Source organism: Pseudopipra pipra, chromosome 6 (assembly GCF_036250125.1).
Source record: "Pseudopipra pipra isolate bDixPip1 chromosome 6, bDixPip1.hap1, whole genome shotgun sequence".
NCBI classification, from domain to species: Eukaryota; Metazoa; Chordata; class Aves; order Passeriformes; family Pipridae; genus Pseudopipra; species Pseudopipra pipra.
This window is the reverse complement of record NC_087554.1, coordinates 57,386,641-57,402,872: the sequence shown is the minus strand read 5'-3', so window position 1 is coordinate 57,402,872 and position 16,232 is coordinate 57,386,641. Positions and strand designations below refer to the sequence as shown.

Here is a 16,232-nt window from a genome sequence, read left to right as displayed (position 1 = left end):
GCATGTTCATGCAAAGGATAACACAACTGAGGAGAAAAATTACTTCTTATCACAAAAATGTAAAGGAATGTTATAGAGCAGGCTGGAATAATTTAATTTCATCAGTGATCAATGACAGAACAAGAAATGTGGATCATGTGGAAAGTATTTTTTAAATTAAACACTAAGAAGATGTTTTTACCAATAAACAATAAGACAATCTGGGAAGGCATGTTTGGTAATTGCTGTCCTTGAAAACGCTCAGGTCTAGGCTTGATATCGGTCTATCAAGGATGCTATCAACATAATGATAATTTTCCTGGTATTAGCAGGAAAAGATGTAGTAGCCTATTAATTTCCTTCAACCCAAGTAATTACACACTATTTGTTTGCATATGATATTTGCAAATAAAATGCACTTAATGCTGGTTTTTTTGTTGTTCATTTTTGGGTTTTTTTTAAAGCAAAGACTTGACAGATCCTCTGCCTGTGTGCCAGGAATTCTGTAGGCATATTTACTGTCTTTTAAAATGTCTTATTATGTTGTTACCTTAGGATCCAATCTAAATAGAAGCATAGCAATGAGGCAAACATAACTGTATTCGATGCCGTAAAGTTATAAGAGAGAAAAACAAAATTGAAAGCCAAATTTTCAGATTCTCATTTCTCCTTTTAAAGTATTTGATAAGAAAGTATCATACAGCATATAAACTCTTCTCTGCTGTGCCACTGAAACAGGGTAGAAGGTCAGTAGCATCTCTGTTGAGGGCACTGCTTCATTGGGAAATTAAATGTTTGCCTAATTTTAAGGCTGGAATCCATGGAAATTCTTATAACTAGGCAGGTACACAAGAGTTTTGACTGATGAGTCATAAATTTCTAAATACATGTTTCTGGTATCCAGATTACAAGCATCTTGGGTTTTTACAATTTTAGGGATTTAATCTATTAGTGTTTGCAGTAATACACAAAAGAAATGGATGTGTTTATTATCTTAGAGTCACTGGAATCAAGGAGAGTCTTCCCTCTGCTTTGAGGTGATTTTGAAATAAACCAGTTCCTTCTGAAGAGTGCCAAAAGTTTTTGCATGGCCTAGAGACAGTAGCGTGGTCATGACCTGCATTTGGGATTGGTAAAAATAATCTTAGGAAAGCTAGGAAATGTTCTGTAATTGGAGTGCCTGTAGGTTTAGAATTTCAGCTGAAAATATCTCTTGGAAAAGGGGAAACTGTTGAAACCATTATTCTAGAAATGGGAAAATGAGGGAAAATGTGAACAACTACCAGTTTCTCAGTCTGTGTTTCTCACTGATGATACTGAGACTGTGCAGTTTTGCCTGGCCAGAGGTTGTGTTAGTCACCTCATATTTGGGTTTTGATACATGAGAAACGAAGTTGCTGGCTTCCCTTACCTTAGTTAGGGCAGAACACTTGAACTTTTTATTTTGCAAACTGTCCTTAAACCTGGTATTGTTTTAAAACTTTAATTTTTGGCATTTCAGAATGGAGTCATACTCAGGCCTTTTAGATGGATTATTTATTGGTCTCACTATGTGATAGCATTTATAAATGGCGGTTTCACAAATAATTAGGAATTGGAACAAAAGCCCATCAGGCTCTGACATCTGTTGCACATAATGCCCACAAAGCTTTATTTAATCAAATAAGTTAGCATAAAACCTGAATTTATTTATTAAAATATTTTGTTGAAAGAAACCCATTGAGATGCAATGTGTCATTTCCAAGGGTATCCTGGGATACTGGCCAAGATATGACACTTAAGGAATGTTATTGAGAGCAACGTGCTTTGATGTCTCATTTATTTTGCAGTTGAATTTGCTTTCTCCTTTTTTCTTTGTTATATGAAAACAGGGTGCTGGGAGGATTGTTTATTCTAAAGAAGTTGTCCTGATCATATTCTCTGGTTGGGTACAAATTGCTACTTTAAAAGTAGATCTAAATTATGTTTTAAAAGTGCACATATGTGCACAAGTTTGTTACCACTTCTTAATTCATTCTTGTACTGGTCTGATGATCATATGCTTCCTGCTTTATGGTGTCATGAACAACTTCCTGCTGCAGTTCAGTTTACTGAAACCAATCTTCCTTCTGATTTTTTCCAGTGTAACATTTATTTTCTTAAGCATACCTGGCGCACCACTTTATTCTAGTTTTACTGAGTATTAAATATTTACGTTGTATCCGAGAAAGCATTCAGGCTTCATCAGAATACAGAAGTCTTCTAGATGTCTCTAATTATCTTTTGCCAAATCCACTTTATATGTGATTAGTATGAAAGGGTGAATGTTTTTGTCAGGAGCTTATAGCTTTGCTTTTGTAATAGGCTGCATTTTAAGCAGCCAATTGGATTGGTGTTGGCCTTTGAAAAATGTAAAACGCTTTGAAGGAAGACTTAAATGAACCAGTAAAGATTGTGCAAGCACACACATTTAATCTCAGGACTATCTACATTATAGTTAAAGCTCTGGGATACTAAAGGAATTGCACTGGAGAGTAATCAAAGGGTACAGCTTTATTACATGTCAGTTCTGAAAGTGAAGGGACTGTTTTCTCTGGCTTAAGGTACTGGGTGCTGTGCTGATAAAAGGAAGAAGACAGCGCTTTAGAGACCACATTAGAAGTTTCCAGGGACATGTCCAGCTGTGAAATGGATGGTTAATTTGAATATAGAAGTGACACGGGGGCTACATGCAATTCTTTCTTGTGGACATCAAAAATAATTTTGAAATAAGATGAAGTAGGCCCTCCTGAAGGATGACTCCTCCCAAAGAATTACTTTGGAATGTTGGCTCTCAAACAAATTTTGGGGTTTTTTTGATTATCACTTTAAAATTGAAAGCACAGTCATTTTAGATTTGAACAAGAAAAGGATGTGTGTTCACTAAGGTACTTTAATCCTGATCTGGGGTGTTTTTAAAAAGACTAGATGGAATTGTAGTCTTGACGTGGAAAAGAGTATGAAAAATCATTTTGTCAACACTCTATGAACAAAGAAAGCCAAATTCATAGAAGTTGAAGAAGAAAAATTTATACTTTAAAGCTAAAAACAATTAGGAGACATCTAAATTATTTATTTACTTTCTTGCTTTCATTCTAGTTTGATTTTTAAGTCTTGACAATTTCTCCTTTATGAACCATTTAGGCAAAAATATTGTATGTATGCTCTCCAGCTGAAATGAGTACATCTCTAAATATTTCTGTGGTTGCGTAGTACATTTGATTATTTTCTTCTGATTGTATCAAAGGGATTTTTAAAACCAAATATCTGTTGAGAGTCAAGGGAACTGATTAAATCACTTTCTTGCTTTATTCCTTTTTTGTGCCATTTTTGTGTCTCTTTTGTTTGGAATCTGCCATTCTTTTGTCATTGTTTCCTTTGAGAATGGTAACTGAACTATTGCAGGCTCTGACAGCATTGCATGGGTTTGGGTAGTTTGGCTTGGTTTGTTTGTTGTGTTTTTTTAAAAATCATATATCATTAGTCCCTAAAGTCTCCCCTATAAAGCTGAGATTATTGTTTGTAAGCAGCACTTAACAGTATTACAGGCTTTAAACTACTTTCGAGATACTTTTTAACCTTTAAAAATAGGTTAAAGTGGCTGAGGTTAATAGCTGAGAAGTCTTTGCTTTCATTGTTAATCATAGAATCATAGAATCGATTGGGTTGGAAAAGACCTCCGAGATCATCGAGTCCAACCCTTGGTCCAAATCCAGTCCATTTACTAGATCATGGCACTCAGTGCCACGTCCAATCTGCGTTTAAAAATCTCCAGGGATGGTGAATCCACCACCTCTCTGGGCAGCCCATTCCAATGCCTGATCACTCTCTCTGTAAAGAATTTTCTCCTGATATCCAACTTAAATTTCCCCTGGCGGAGCTTAAGCCCGTGCCCCCTTGTCCTATTGCTGAGTGCCTGAGAGAAGAGACCAACCCCCACCTGGCCAGAACTTCCCTTCAGGTAGTTATAGACGGTGATGAGGTCACCTCTGAGCCTCCTCTTCTCCAGGCTAAACAACCCCAGCTCCCTCAGCCTCTCCCCATAGGACTTATGCTCCAGTCCCTTCACCAGCCTTGTTGCTCTTCTCTGGACCCGCTCCAGCACCTCAATATCCTTTCTGAACTGAGGGGCCCAGAACTGAACACAATACTCAAGGTGTGGCCTCACCAATGCAGAGTACAGGGGAAGGATCACTTCCCTGCTCCTGCTGGCCACACTATTTTTGATACAGGACAAGATCCCATTGGCCTTCTTGGCCACCTGGGCACACTGTTGGCTCATGTTGAGCTTCCTGTCAATTAGTACCCCCAGGTCCCTTTCTGCCTGGCTGCTCTTCAGCCACTCTTTGCCCAGCCTGTAGCGCTGCATGGGGTTGTTGTGGCCAAAGTGCAGGACCCGGCACTTGGCTTTATTGAACTTCATCCCATTGGAATCAGCCCATCTCTCAAGTCAAATCACAATTTGTGTGTGACACACACATACACATGATTCAAGAAAGATTGGTTTCTTTGCCTGTGTTACCTCAACAATTATTTAAGTGTATTAGTATTTTAGTTATTAGTACAAGTTTGTCATTAAAAATCATCACCTCCAGCCTTGAGAGTCTTACTTCATCAACAAACACAAGAGAGTCTTGTCCTTGTCTTTGCTTTACTATACTGTGGGGCGTTTTTAAATTATTTTTTAGTTTTACAAATTCACTTTTTTAAAGTCTGCATTTGGACCACATTTAAGAATAACAAAAGTCTGAATGAATCTTCATTTATTAAAGGATTTTGAAAGTTTGTCTCATGAAAAGCAATTAGTAAGTGTCAGCATTTGCTTGTGGATTAACTGTAGCTCAGGTTAACAACTGACAAATCATGCAGACAGATTACCAAACTGATGACTACAAGGTGGAATTACATGTCTACCTGAAAAAAACCTCCAGCAACAAAGAGCAAAAAAACCTCTCAGACAAAAAAAAAACCCAAAAAAACCCCAAAACACAAAAAGAGACCCCAAACAAACCCCCTTATTCCCCACCCCCAAAACCTTCCTTCAAGTGTGTTCATGAAGCTGTGGCAAAGTTTACTTGCTGATCTTAATTGCCAGGATGTATTTCTAAATAATTGACTTTGCATGTGTCCATATGTGTGTGTGCACATTTTAACAGGATGTCAGTTTTCATCTGTCCCCTGCCTTGTAACTGCCGCGGTCAAATGTTTTACGTCGCTCCATGAAACACCACCTTCCTTTCTCAGGTTTGAGAGTGTGAAGTTGTAGTAGTATTTCTGTGTAAATATCTGCTGGGCTGGAATGTCATAAAGCATCAGTTACCACGAGTTCAATAAATACAGAGCTGTGCTACGTTGGGGGAAGGAACAAATGTGGAAATAATGTTCTGTGGCACACAATGGAGTCATTTTCTAAACTCTTCCAAGAGGTGTTGTCAACTGTAAAGGTTGTATTCAGGTGGATATCTTGTCCTTCAGTAAGAGTCTTTAGAGGGGGAGGAGGAATTGAACTTCTGGAGTCCTGGGTTGCAGATGTCCATGGGTCAGTTGTATGTAATTTCTGCACTTCGATTTAGACATTTTAGGGAAGACAAATATCCATTAGAGAATGATAATATTTCTCTATTTCAGTAAGATTTTTCTTTGAAATTTCAATGGTTAAATGCTATGTGAGAGCCTTGGCTGAATTACTGGAATCCCTCTCAGAACACATTGTGTTAGGTAACAAGACCAGACACACTTTAACTGTGAACTTGAGTACAATAAAAGCTCAAGTACAGGTTGGTTGCTCTTATTAGGGATATCTTGCTGACATTTTAGGTACATCTCTTTCTTAAAATATTTTAAGGCTACCCTAATTGTTCGAATATTTATAGAAAGAACAGCATCCTACATTATTGCACAGTATGCTGTTTACCTGCATGCCTCCTTTGGGAAAAACTGTGCTGTAATTGGAGTAGTGATTTGTTGTATGTATAAAGTGATCAGGAATTACTGCAAGGGAAGCTGAGGAGGGGTTTGGCTGAAGGCTGAGCAGGCCTGTGGTCTCCACCAGCCCTGGAAGACTCTGCACAAACCCATGTCATCTCTTAGTATGTTCTTTCTCTGTTTGTGGTCCCTAATGCAGGCACTGACAGATGTGGTGTGGGGAAGCCAACTCTCCGTCACTGGTCAGGGAGCTCCATGTCTTACAGAAGCAAATTACAGCTCCAGAATGAAACCTAGAGCACATTTTTAAGGGATTCCTTCTCAGCCACCTCTTGCCTGCAGAGGTGTCAAGGCCCTGGCAGTGGCAGGTACCCAGTGTGACCCTGGCATGCAGCAATTGTGCTGGGTGTGCTCCCTGAGTGCAGCTGCAGGTCTGTGGCTCGTGGCATTCCCTTTGCATTAATGGCCTCCCCTTTTACACCAGCGATTTCCCTGAATGTCAGCTGCTGGGGGAAGAGTCAGCAAAGATGCACACCTGTGGAGCATGGTAAAAATTAGTAATCTGCCACACAAAATGAAAAGCTTAGCAGGTCTAAGCTGATAAAGTGTTTCCTTAGTGCAGAGGTGTCATAGCTTGTTTTAAGGAATGGCGGAAAGTTCAGGATTCATCGTGATCCTTTTATATCTGGGTATTCTTTTCCTTTGTAAAATCTAACAAAAAAGTGGTCTTGTGCTCCTGTTTGAGACAGAGGCACGTGAAGCCTGTTGCTACATTAGGACGTTTGATATCCATTTTAGATTAAATTCTCATCTAGGATTCCTGCCTTTTTTTTGGAAATGTGGCTGGGCTTTTTTTTCTTTCTTTTCTAGCGCTTCTGTGTGTTTTTTCTCTAACATACGGCTTGGGCTTTGTTTCTGTTCTGTATCTTTTATATGTGGAGATGATAACAAGTCCTTGTGAATGTTTTAATTTTTTATTTTATATGTTTACTCTTCACTTTAAAGCTTATAGATACATATCTAATACCCTAAATTGGGTTTGGTTGTAATAGTTTAAAGGGAATTGCCTTGAAACATCAAATACTTTTGTAGTGCCCTGTGGCATGATAGGACTGAAAGATGTATTTGGACCTACTAATGGATTTGTAGCAGTTCTTTACTGTACCTGTATCATCTGTAAAAATAGTAATCTGAAACTAATTTTGTAGTAAATTCTTGGTATGATGGTTTAGAACTCTAGAAGATAAATACTTCCTTTTTCTTACAGACCAGACCAAACAGCTGAACACACATGTTTGGGTCATTGCAGCAATAAGGAAACCCATTGAAAGCAGTGGCTCAGAGGATCCTCCACTTAGATCTATTGAAATGTCTTGCTCTAACTTTGGGTAATACTCAAAAAACTGTCCTAAGGGCAGCCTTAAATGGGTTTTCAGAAGTTACAGACCTGGTGACCTGTGGAAATATTTCATGTCATTTTGTTTCTTGTGGACTAAGAAACACCAAACAACATTCCCAGTGTCATGCTCCTCCTCAGAAGGTGCAATTCTTAACTTTTTCCTCTATGGCTCTCCAACTGTGACAGGAAATACTAGAACTTGTGTGTTGTGGTTTGTTAAAAAATGTAAATTTCTGTTCAAAATTGGTTGTCAGTCTCTCAGAAAATTAGAAGTAATTAAATAGAAAGTTCTACAGATTTGTGCCATTTCTGTACCCTCTCATCTCAAGATGGTGTGAGAAGCAGACAATTGAAATAACTTGCTGCTATTCCTTTCCAGCTAATTTGATCTTGTTCCTTAATTCTGACAGATTGTTTTTAATTTTCCCATCTGTTCCATAAAAATCTCAAGTGATTGACTCCTAGGAAAAAATAATGTCTAATAGCTGAGCCATTTTTAATGAGTTGGTATGAGTTATTTAATGAGACATGACGAAGAAGACAAGCCAAGGGGAAGATTGAGCCTGAGGTGGTGGATGTAAAGAAAGGTAAAGGGCAGCCATATGTTTCAGGAAGCTTTCACTCTTCATCCACAGCTTTAGGCTGCTGCTGTCTCCAGTTTCAGGCAGTGCACATCCTTAGGCTCGTGGACAAAACAACAGAGGTTCACTAGCAGTAATTCCTTTTCCCCTTTTGTTTAGTGCAGTGTCTGCCCTCAGATAGTACCTATTGGGAAAGGAACAGTCAAGTAAAGAAAAAGAAAATACCAAAAAATAAAAGAATAATATTTAAGTAATCTTAAAAATATGACGGTCCGTGGTTTAACTTCATTTCTTCTGGCAATCTACACTTTAACTCCCAGATATTCTAGTCTAGGCCAGAAAGAACCCCTGTGCCAGTAAACAGAGCGAATGTTCTCCTCCAGCCTCTCTGAAGGCTAGAACATTTGCTTTAAAATTCCCTGCAAATGGCATCTCCTGGGGCAGGAAGGCATCAATATGCAGTACAGGTCTTTGAGAATAGCAACCATGAATATAAAAGTTAACATCTGGACTTGTCCCTTCTGTTTTGGTTTGTATATATTATTATAATAAACATTAACATTATTTTTAATAATCATCAAATAGCAGTTTCTCTGGCAGCTGGTGACTTCATTATTAAATCAAATAGTGAAAATAAATATAAAGGTCTTTTACAAGGAAAGTTGAAGGTTTGACTCAGCCCTGCAAATATGCCATTGTTAGAATAAGCCATTGTAGAATTAATAGAATAATGAATTAACTTTCCAGTTGCATAGAATGAGGCATAACAAATGAGAGAATGCTACCATGGTAATGAGCAAAATATACACTGGTTTTTGCAGGTGGCAGTGGGCTACCAACTAAGGAGAGAGACTTTTGTCTGCATTTTCTTAAACGAGTAAAATATGAGAGTGTGCAGAGAATATCAGTACTCCACATTTTTAGAGCATCTCTAAATACTCAACCCGTCAGGTTTCCCCATGGCAGGTATTTCAAGCAACCAGAGAACCATTAATGTGGTAGCACTTGAAACTACTTTTAGTTTAAATCTGTTCAGAATTGAACTTGGATGGTGTCTGGTTTAAGGCCTTAGCTCAGCAAGCAGCTACAGAGACATGCTCTGTGCTTGTGCAGAAGTCTCTGGTCTAGATGACACTACACTGTGCCTAAGATTTTGACTATCCTAATTTAGGATTGATATAAGAGTAGAAAATGCTTTTAATTTTGAGGATTTTTTTTCTATGTAATACCAATGTTCTTAGACTGAAAGTTTTGGTTTTTTTTTTCCTGTTGGGAAGAAGGAATTGATTGGTGCTTATTTTGCATGGCAGAAGACAAAAGAGACTTAATTTTTGGTAAATTCTCATGGGCTTTGGGAACATGACCCATTATCTATCCCTCTAGACAGATTTTGGACAAGCATCTTCCTGCATTGCACCTTTAGTAATAAATCTATGTATTTATGTAGTTAAAATTAAATTCACAAGATGTAAGTTTAATAGTTCTGCATTAATCCTTCATAAAGCATTGATCTTTTGTTTTTTTGTCTTCCTCCTCAGTGTGTCAATCCTGATCTTTAATACTTCCCGGCAGTGCTTTGTTTTGGTGAAGCAGTTCCGCCCAGGTAATCCTCTTTTTTAGATTTACTTTTGCTCTGTAGTGAAGCAAGCTTTTAAGGGTTTAGCAGTTAAAAGTTGGTGCATCTGTGGTGATAAAATCTTTGTTCTATATTCTGTTTCTTTCTGTGATAGCCTGTCCTTTTCAATTGGTCAGAATTTCTAACCAGGGAAATTTCCATTACAGATGAAACAAGTGATCAGGGTAGCCTTACATTCTGCTTTTGGGCTGGTTATTGAACTCTTTTGGATGAAATAACAAACAGCTCTACAATGACAATGCAAGAAATTGCTTTAATTTGAAATTCCTTCTTGACCTATCTAGTATTTAGTAGGCAGCTTCTGAGCAGAAGCTGGTGTGTTGGTTTTTTTTTTTAAATTTTGTCTTAAATATTCCTTTTTTTTACTGTCTTACTGTGCAGTGTATACTTGGGAATTTAAAATGAGAGAAATTCAGGACTGTATGATTTTTCATCAGTATGTGCACAGCTTCATTTTACTAGTTGTTATTATGATTTTAAGTTAATATACTTTTTTTTCGGAGTCTTTATATCAGTTATTTGAATTCAAAGTCATATTTACTTTCTGGAATTTAAAGGAAATGCATATTCTCTGCATGTTAATTAAAAGAAATCACAAGATATTTCACTGACTGTTGCTAAGAGACTGTTTCAAGACTGTTCATGGTAGACTTTATAGGAAACTTTTGAGGGTAGTGTCACACTGCCCTTTCTTACTGCCAGCGATGGACAGCCTCTCCAGTGCTGTGCAGCACTGTTGCACTGGCAGTGCATGTGTCTCAGGAAGTGTTAATTGACTGTTAGAAAGTGTTTATTTGTTTGTCAATAATCCAATGTCTTTTATTTGACAGCCAAATAAAATGGCTCCTGTAGCTGTTGCTCTCTTCGAGGCAATCTTAGGCAGAAACCTTTGTGCATGTGCATATATATATATATATACATATACATGTGTACTAAGCAGCTCAACTTCAGCAGAAAAAATTCATTACATCATCTGTATAGAAGTGTCAAATCAGCCTCAAAAAACTGGACTATTCCTGGAGCTAAACCATTCCAGAGGCTGGAGCTGCTCAGAAACCTGCCCTTAGGGACAGTGGCCAGTCAGATGCCCTATAGCAGTTCAGTGATCACAGCCATGCCCTGACATTACTCATATTCCTGTAATTATCATTATATTTCCATTCCATGGTTATTGTCTGCCTTGGTGCCTGTTCCACAAAGCAAAAACAAAGGCTGGGGCTTTTCTCATTGCTGGATCCTACCAGGGTCCCACCAGGAAGGCAACAGCTCCTTGCTTGTGAGCGAACAGCTGCCGCTCGCTCACCAGGCACGTCCCCTGCACGTGTGCTGGGTGACATGTGCTGGCCTTTCCTCAGGCTGTGCTGTTGTGGTCGAGTTTTCCCACTGATGTCTGTGCTGCTTGTAAAGGCAGTCATCCCTCCTTGCCTGTACATTCCCACCCCATTCCCTTACGCAGTGACACCACAGGTCCTGTATGGCTGCAAACAGAAAGTTTTGAGGACTAGGCAGCTCACCTGACTGGCCTGAAGGAGTTCATTCATGCTGACTTGAGGGGTGGCAGGAGCACACAGTGAGGCAGGACCATATTTTTCAGTGTGCTCTGGGCTTAGATCATCTTGAATGATCATGAAATCACACATTTGGGTGGAGCAGAGAGAAGAAAGTTACATGCATATCACAGTAGTTTCCATATCAGTTCCTTACTTGTGACTGATTGGCAAAGGTCTTGGGCAATTCTTATTTAGGTAGTCAATTGACCACATACTTTCCAGTATAATAAAATTATATGTTCCAGGGAAGGGCGGGGGTAGCACCTATGAACACACATCCTGGTCTTTTCACTGTAAGTATAATGCCCTTTCAGTGGGTTGTGATGTTTGGTTTTCTATTGACTTAAAATAAACAGTATCAAAGATTTGAATAATAAGCCATGTTCCATTTTGGGAGGTGCAAACCACTGGTGCTATCAAAGAGAAATCAGAAATTTAGAGAGGAGCTAGCATACATTCCCCAGTCAGCCAAACTTCACTGACTCCTCAGTCTGTACTGTTCTTCCTCTTTGATAGCAAACAAGTCCTTGTATAAGTCACCTAACAAGGCTGCTTTGAATAACAGTTGTGATCTTATTTCCTGAGTTTGGTTGAGATATCTATCCTTTGTCCCAGCTTGCAGAAAGGAAGGCAAGTGCATCAGTTCTACTGGAGTTCCCACTCTGAGACTTTTTACAGCTGAGTAGCTCTGGGGTGATTAGTCAATATGTTTAACAGGGGCCAGACAGTTGTTTGAGTTGTAGAATCACGGAGTCAGTAAGGTTGGAAAAGACCTCCAAGATCATCAAGTCTAACCTTTGACTGAACACCACCTTATCAACTAAACCATAGCACTAAATAATGTAATGAAGTAATTCTCCCTGATGTCCAACTTGAACCTCTCCTGGCACAGCTTGGGAGTTCATGCTGCTGCTGCTCATGGCATGTGTCCATCTGACCATGGAGGAGACTGCCTGGTGATGACAAAGTGGCAGTTTCTACCAGAGAAGCACAAGCCATTGGAAGATGAGAGCAATCTGGCACAGGACTGGTGGATGGGTGACTGCTGGGAGCTGAGCTCTTTTTTCTGATTTCTGCTCTCCAAACTCTTTATCACCCAGTGCATCACTTGTGCAGTCCATTTTACACCTTCAGGAGAGGTATGGGAAACTCTCTGTTCCCAAGCAGGCAGATTGGTTTTCTAGGCTTTGCTTATCTATGAGAGACAAACTGAGTTTGAATCTTTGCGAGCCAAGTGATATTAAATTCATAATCAGACTCCTTGGTGAATGCTCTAAAGTTTGGACTCTCACAGAAGTGGCTGGTATTGCTTCTTTTCTTCCTTATCTGCAGAGAAAAGCTGTTACTGGGCTTTAAGTGTCGCCATATCTCAGGACTTTGCTCTGAAGAGGACTGCTGGATTAGGTCCTTCTGGGAATGTAGGTTTTGATCTACGTGGAGCCCAGTTGTGCTGAGGGAGAAGGGGAATGGCAGGTGCCTGATGGAATGACAGGATGGGTTTCAGGGGTACAACAGACTTATAATAGAGGGTTAGTCAGTCACAGTTTCATATTTCTGTACCCTACACTCTTACCTGCATCCTGTTTTGATGCCCAGGGCTTTTAATGGGATGCATGTCTTGTTCCTTTTTTTATTTTCTTGTATGGATACATCAATATTAAAATAGAAATAAAACTTTGAGAGGATTTGGCTCATCTCAGAGAAATCTTGGACGTGGTTGTCATTTATGGTAATTGTCATAGCTTTTAGAAATTTTTGGAGTAATGACAATAGACACCCTTCAGGGATCTGTCCCTTAGAGCTGGAAGGGAATATTTTTTCTTTTCTGGCTTCACGCTGCATTTTAAAAAGAAAACTTAGCTCTAGTCATGTCTTTCAAGTGGAAATGGAGGCTCCTGTCCTTACCTGTTTGATTGAAAGGCCTGGATGTCCCTAAGACAAGCAGCTTTCAAAGTTCTAACTTCTGGAGAAAGATTAGGGTTTGCGCAATGGACTGATCCGGACATCTCCCTTTCAAGTGCTGATCTTGGTATTCTTCATTTCTGAGGTGTCAAAATGAGCATTGCAGAAGGAGCCTAGGCACTGATTTCTGGAGTGTAGACTCTGCCTCAGAGACCAGGGTCTTAAGAAGTTACTGTGGTACTTTACTGTTAAGCAACTTCACTTCTCTATAGACCTTGTTTTAAGAAATAACAAGCCAAATCCAGTACCTGGAAGGACAAAAAGCTGTCAATTAAACTTGAGTTCTTATATACCAGTTCTGTGAGATTTAGAATGGGAAATAAAAGGTAAACTCATTTGAAAACAATGTTATGCGTATGTGAAATATGCATGTAAAATATTTTAATGGAATAAAAATAGTCTCAGACTTTAAAATAATTTTATTCAGGGTGGTTTGTAACAGCCTCGTGGTAACTTTTCATGAAAAGCAAGGGGATAGACTTAAGGAAATTTCAAAGAAGAAACAAGTGGGTTTATACCTGTAAGTTAAAGTTAGAGTGATCCTGAGTTGTCAGTGTTAACATCCAACCCTGCAGTTCTCACTCAGGCAAAATTTCTGTTGACATCAGTGAGAGTTTTGCTTAAATAAGAACTAAAATCTGGCATTTGCACTTTCTTTAGGAGTGCATTACAGTGGCAGCTGTTTGTAGATAAATTCAAGAAGTCTTTTTTAGACTCCACACAGGAATCTGTGCAAGGAACTATATGTTCAAAAGAGAATTTTTTTTTTTCAAACAAACATAAATGCTTTTCATATCCTTTCTAAATAACAGCTGAGTTGACAGGCTGAAAGACTTATCATTGTGCACATGGTACTTAATGTGCAACCCAACTTTTCTGTGAAATAACTGCATAGTTTAAATTAAATCCTGATATCCACATTGCCCAACAAATGGAAGCTGTATGGCACTTCTGGCACTTGAATTTCTTGGATGAACTAGCTTCCTTTTTCAATTTTTATTTATTTTAAGGTGTTCATGAATCCGTTCCAGATGATGTAAGCACAGATACAGCTTAAAGAAGAATTTTACAAACATGGCAAGAGAACCTTTGTTCTTTAAAATTCCAGTTTCAGTGTGTCATTATTTTAATAGATAACACAGCTGAATTCCTTGTTACTCTCAAGTGCTCTTATGGTTATAAATTTCCAGGCAAAATTTGTGTACCACCCTTTTTTCTATTTAATATGAATAAACTAATATACCTCCCCTTGTTTCTTTTTCTTTTGTGTTTTGGGGGTTTTTTTAAAGCTGTTTATATGTGTGAAGTAGAAAGGCATCGTCCTCAAGTCTTTCAGAATCAGGACAAGGAGTTCTCTTGCCTGGAGGATCCTTTACCTGCTGTGGTTGGAGTGACCTATGAACTCTGTGCTGGCATTGTGGACAAACCAGACCTTTCTTTAGAAGAAATTGCATGTGAGGAAGTCCTGGAGGAGTGTGGCTATCACGTTTCTGCTGCAGACCTGAGGAGGATCACTTCTTACAGGTAAACAGCAGTAAAAAGTTAAAACCCTCTGCATTTCGTTGTTTCACAGGTTGCTGCAGTGTCCTGAATGTTCCCTCTTCCCTTATTTAAGCAGTGTGTTGGAGGAACGTGGATGTCTGAAAGTACATAAAAGGTGTAATTTTCAGCAAGTGAGAGGAGTATTCACAGAGACTTAAGGAATTATAAACTCATAATTATGGGATTGAATTCACAGGAAGAATCATACTATTGTGACTTATTCCAAAGACTGTTAGAACTGGGAAAAGTTGCATTTGGCTCTTCAAATCAGTTTGTTACAGCACTAGAAAACAATCCTTTTTTACTATATCTGGTGTTTTCCATCTCTGATTCTTATTATTCTGATTAACAGTAGAAACTGCCCAAGATGCTCTCTGATTAACCTTTAACATGACTTTGCAGAAGAATGAGAACTGTGCCATTAGATCTCTTCATAATATTTGGTTTGTAATTAAACCTTCTTTTAATTGGACAGTAATTACTGTTATATATGAAGATTTTGCTGATTTGACTGTGAAAATTTTACATTATATTTTTGCAGGGTTTCAAATAGTTATTGAAATAGGTTTTAAACACATTTTAAAACATTTATTAGGAGTAAAAGGAAATTTTAATATGTAAGTGGAAAAATACAAAATGTGAGTTCGGGGGGGGCAAAACCCCTCAAGAGAAACTTTGCACACGGCTTTAATCCTATTATATCTCATTCCCAGCTTTTAGTATTGTTATCCAAAATGTATGTATGTTTGTATTTTACAGAGAAAGCAGCAGGATTTTTACTTTCTTTATTTTGCTTGACATCTCCATTGAACTAGGCCCTGTCATTGGTTTTTAATTTGGGAATTGAATACAAATCCACAGCTGTCAATCCTGGCAAATGTTATTTCCTGCTGGATTAACAAGCAGTGCTTCTGTTGAGGGGAGGGGGTGAATCACAGGAGCTGTCTTTTACAACTCATTGAAACCAGATTAAGGGTTTGTTCTACTGAAAGAAAAAGTGTCTTCTAGATTTATGAGCAAAAGCTGTCTATAGAATTTCATAGCTTGGGTGACACTGACAGGCTGTAGCATGCAGATATATACATATGTATATGTATGTATATATGTGTATACAAATGCAAAACAGGAAAAGTAGAATATCATTTCTGTAGCTATAGAAGGTTGTCTCTTGAGTTTATAAGTTTGACTCAATATTAGTGATTTATGTGTATGTAAAACTCTGTATGTTTTGGTGTTGATAAATGTCTTTGTATGTTACAGGTGGTTGTTCTTTCAGTTGCCTTTTTTTTTTTTAATTGCACTGACTTGTGAAGAGTGTATACAATTGGAGTTTTCTTTGTTGAGACCCATGCAAGGGGCTCTTAATCCTCCATTGTCTATGTGGACACAGCTTTCTGCCCATGGAGATCCATGCTGAAGTCAGAAGGGCCTGTAGAGTATTTACTTTTTTTAGATTAATGTGAAAGGTTGAAGCCTCAAAGATGGTATTTTACCATTTCTTTTGTTTGACTTCCCATGCTCTGTATTAGAATTTTATTCTAAATGTCTTCCTGTTAGGAGTGTCCTGTTCTTCTTCCTTCAGTCAAGGATTGGAGAATTTTTCTGATCCTTGATGCAAAGACAGGAAGTAATTGGTTCTC

At 38.4% G+C, this 16,232-nt stretch overlaps 1 protein-coding gene across 1 annotated transcript in view; it reads left to right on the top strand.

The window, feature by feature from the left end:
• The window catches only part of NUDT14 (nudix hydrolase 14), a 61,094-nt gene that overhangs the window by 32,573 nt on the left and 12,289 nt on the right, over positions 1 to 16,232 (top strand). Inside the window, exons 3-4 of the mRNA XM_064659372.1 lie at positions 9,441 to 9,505; positions 14,340 to 14,574. Of these exons, the coding sequence (XP_064515442.1) occupies positions 9,441 to 9,505; positions 14,340 to 14,574 (300 nt within the window). The remainder of the gene's footprint in view (positions 1 to 9,440; positions 9,506 to 14,339; positions 14,575 to 16,232) is intronic.